This window comes from Aptenodytes forsteri, unplaced genomic scaffold, assembly GCF_000699145.1.
Source record: "Aptenodytes forsteri isolate BGI_AS27 unplaced genomic scaffold, ASM69914v1 Scaffold255, whole genome shotgun sequence".
NCBI lineage: Eukaryota > Metazoa > Chordata > Aves > Sphenisciformes > Spheniscidae > Aptenodytes > Aptenodytes forsteri.
Window position 1 is genome coordinate 4,377,244 of NW_008794888.1, and position 4,161 is coordinate 4,381,404.

Here is a 4,161-nt window from a genome sequence, read left to right on the forward strand (position 1 = left end):
CCGGCTTTAAATAGCTTTATTAGTGGAAGCTCTGCGCCCGCAGCCCCCACCACGGGGGCCGTGGGAATGCCATGCAGCCCCACGCTGTCCCCTGGGGAAGCCAGGACTCCCCGGGACACAGAACTGGGCTCACCCACGCTGTCCCTGCCACCAGCTCAGCCTGTCTCTGTCCCAGGGGGGCCATAGCATGAGCCTGGGGGTGGCCCCCCCAAATTGTCCTCGCCCAAAGCCCAGGCCATCAGATGCAGAGGCTGAGCTCCTGACGGACGGAGCACTTGCGGCACTGCACCACGCAGCACCAGTGGAAGCGGCAAAGGCAGTTCTCCTCCAGCACCACTGTCTCGTCCCGGTGCCCTCGCCCGCAGCACAGCAGGTCGCACCCGCTCGTGTCCATGGCTGTGCTGTTGCAGACGCGGCCCCGGGTGCCCAGCGAGCCCGTCTTACGGTTAGCAGAGCAGAAATCGGGTGAGTCGGCCGAGTAGATGAGGTCCTGCTTGTCGGGAGGCTTGATGTTGTCGCCCACAGGGATGAGGGTTTTCCCATCATTGCCTCCCATCACCTTGAAAGCCCCATTGAAGCGCTCGAGCAGGCGGTCCCCCACCTCGCGGAAATGGGGCATCTTCCTCCAGCAGGTCCGCAGGGTGCAGGAGCCTGACAGCCCATGGCATTTGCACTCTGTCCTCATGTAGCTGCGCACCGCCTGGGGAAGAGATGGCAATGCTCAGTCCTTGGTCCCCCACCTCCCTGCCCAGCACCCCCAGCCAAAACCCTGCCTCTTGGTGCTGCCCTGGCCCAGTGGATGGTGCTGGGGGGGACACAGGGGGTTTCCAAAGCACCTGCGAAGGGGGGTCCTGAAAGATATTGGGTCCACATTTCACCCAAAGCTGGTGCAGGTACATGGCTCGGGGGAGATAAAGGTGGAGAGTTGAGCTGGGTAGGGGCACGGGGGGGTGATGCTTGCAGAGGGGCAGGGAGCGCGGGGGCCTTACCAAGCGCCCAGCTTCGTTGTTGTGCAGGTCGATAAGAGCTCGGATGTCATTTTTGCCTTTCTTGCTCTTGGCATCCATGAACTGCTGGGATTTCTCGTAGCCGAACTGCACGTCGTCCCCGCAGCCCCCCCACTCCCAGGCCGTGCCCTCCATGCCCGGACCCACCGTGGGCGAGGGGGGAGCCCGGCTCCGCGTCAGCTCGCAGCCGCACTGCAGCAGCTCGCCCATGCTGCAGGCCTGCGTGATGGCGTGGCTCACCCCGGCCGCCGTGATGGCGTACACGAAGGCTGTCTCCCGGATATCTGCAGGGGAACAGCCAGGGCCAGGATGCACGGTCAGCTCTGGCAAAGGCTCTGAAAGCAAAGCATCCCCCCACCGACATCCCATGGGGGCTCGGACCTCCCTTTCTCCCCCTTCGTCTGTGCTTGGTGCTGTTCCCCGGGTGATGCACCCACCCTGGAGCCGGCTGCCTGGGGCAGGAGCTGTCTCTTGCAAGCAGATATGCAGAATCTGGGGGATAGCCAGGCCCTGCCAGCGTTCCTCCACCCCACCTGTAGGGTCCTAGGCGCAACAAATCTCCTGCCTCCCCTTGCAAGGATGGGTGCTGCCCCATAGGAAAGAGGGGAGCTCAGGGAGCAGGGGGAGTCCCGGGTGACCAGGTGGTACCCACAGCTTCCTCACACTACCCTGCAATGTTCCTCCAAGCAGTAAAAATCCCATCCCCAGCTGCAAGCTGGCACCTGGAGAGGAGAGAAGTGCTGCAAGGGACACCACAGGTGCCACTCATCCCTCTGCAGGGTGGCAGCGATGAAGCTCTGCTGCCCGCTCTCCCCCCATACCCGCTTTGCCATGGGGTGCTGCCTGCCCCCCTCCCTCCACCAGCACAGCCTCCACCCGGCAGGATTATTTATTATTAGTATTTGCTCCTGTCTCTCTCTGCTCCAGGACACGAATTCCAAGCATCTTTCCCCTGCCTGGACCTGCCGCTCACAGCCGCAGCCAGCGGGGGATTCTGGCAGCGGGGGCGCGGCGCCCTGCTCGGGGGGCTCCCGCACTCCCCCCGCCCCGTGCCAGGCAAACCCCTGCCCGCCTGAATGCCAGGGCAGGGCTGGCCCAGGGTGGTGACACACAGGGGGTGCCTGGGGCATGGGGATGGAGGGGAAGGTGTGTTTTGGGGGGTGCCCCATCCCTCTGTCTCCAGCACTCTGACTTGGGAGGGCTGTGGGAAGAGGGGTTCCTGGGCATCAGCTCCATGAGTGGGTCCTCCACAAGCCCACGCGGCACCTGATTCCCACTGGTGTTGGTAGGAACTGGGCACACCGGTGCCTTTCCAGCAGTGCCACCCTGGGGACAGGTGTCCCCTGCCCTGGCCCTCCTGCCCCCCCTAAGCCACACGACCACCCGCCTGCTCCCACCTGGGGCTGGCAGAGCCCTCGGCGGGCAGCCCGCAGCTGGCAGAGGTCCCCGTGCCACCCTGCCAGCCTTGGCCCCGGGGGGGATGCCACTCCTCTGACAGCTCCTCCAGACACGTGGCTGCCCCCAAGCCAGCCTGCCCTGGCATGCCACGCCTGGCACAGGCAGCAGGGAGGGAAGGGGGGACGGCTGCGACTGCGCCAGGGAGGCCACGGCCAGGAACCAGAGCCTGCTGCAGCATCCTTGGAAAGAAGAGGCTGTCGGATGGGAGGTGCCCATCCGATGGCAGCCAGGAACCCCCAAAATGCTGGAATGGTTTACACAGTCCCTGCAGGCTTACAGGGAGGCTGGTGCCTGCTGGCACCTCTCAGTGCAGGGCAAGCTCTCTGCTTCTGACACCCACGATGCAGCCCTGGGGACCTCCATGCCTCTAGCTGTGATGTCCCATGTCCTCAGAGTGCCAGGGGCTCCCAAAGTCACCACTTTGCTCATCTCCACTGCCCCAGCAGCGAGGCTGGGCCAAACAGAGCGTGGTGACTCCTTCAGCATCCCCATGCCTGATGTGCCTGTGTATCCTCTAACCCAAGCTGCCCCCGGGTACCCGACAGCTCATCCGCCAGCATCACCCACTCACCACCTGGTCTGGCCCTGGCATCTTGGCACCACTCCGCTTCCAGCCTGGAGCCCTGCCTGGCACAGATCTTACCTCCTTCGCTGCCAGGTCGGTGTGAAAATAGGTGACTCCAGAGGCAGGAGTGTCCCCCGTGGGCCCTGGCTCTCCGCCCCTCGACTGAATACACCTCCCTGTGCTGGGGGGAACCCACACTTGCAAATCAGCTTCTTAAATGAGCCTGCACCCCCGCCGCAGGCCGGTGTCTCCCTCGGGGCCCCAGCTCTGCCCCACAATGGTACTTGCAGCTGCCGGGTGCCCAGGGCGCTCTGCCCTTGCCAATGCCCCCAGGGAGGCCACCCTGACCCTCCTTCAAGGCCCAAGGGCATACCCGCTCTGCCTTGGCCCTGTGGATGCACCAGCAGGAGATGTGATGGACGAGGAGACCAGGGCTCACTCCAGCATCTTCATTTGCCCCAGCACAGGGACCAACGTGGGAACAGGGGTAGGACTAAACTCACCACCCACTAAGTGGCCCTACCAGCCTGAAGTGCTTCGAGCATCCCCCCCTTCCCTATCCACCCCCCAGCCTCTCTCCCTGGGGAGCGCGGCAGGGCTTTCCCATCCCTTACAGACTCACGGCTGCCCCCTCGCTCTGCCCCTGCTCTGGCTTTGATGCAGCTGGGCCGGGCTTGGACCATTGTATCCACCTGGCTGGAACCTGCACATCCCTCCCTGCCACTGACATCAGGGTGCCCACCCAGGGACACAGGGATGGGGGGCAAGCGCTCCTCTCCTCTGCTCCCTGCAAGGACAAGGAGGAGGGATCTGCAGGGCACCCATGGGGCGAGGGGCAGCTCCCAGTAGCTGCACGCTGCCTCCCACCTGGGCCCCTTTCCCCAGCACACCCCGGGGTCCTGGGGGAGCAGTAAATCACTGCCAGACGAGGGTGCATTCTTGGGCTTTGTGAAGCCCTGTGCTGTCTGGGAGCATTGGTAATTGCTTCATTACAACACGGGAAGACATGTCCCGGCAGTAAAACCTCAGCGTGACTGCACCAGGGAGCACTGAGCAACCCCCTACACACACACACACACACGCGTGCACGTGCGCGCAAACACACACACACACACACACACACACACACAC

The 4,161-nt window shown here is 64.0% G+C and overlaps 1 protein-coding gene across 1 annotated transcript in view; it reads right to left on the reverse strand.

Annotated features, from left to right (window-relative positions):
- The window catches only part of WNT6 (Wnt family member 6), a 14,646-nt gene continuing 10,485 nt past the window's right edge, over positions 1-4,161 (reverse strand). Inside the window, exons 3-4 of the mRNA XM_009274936.1 lie at positions 990-1,291; positions 1-700 (exon numbers count right to left, since the gene is read on the reverse strand). Coding sequence (XP_009273211.1) covers positions 239-700; positions 990-1,291 — 764 coding nt within the window. The 3' untranslated portion in view covers positions 1-238. The remainder of the gene's footprint in view (positions 701-989; positions 1,292-4,161) is intronic.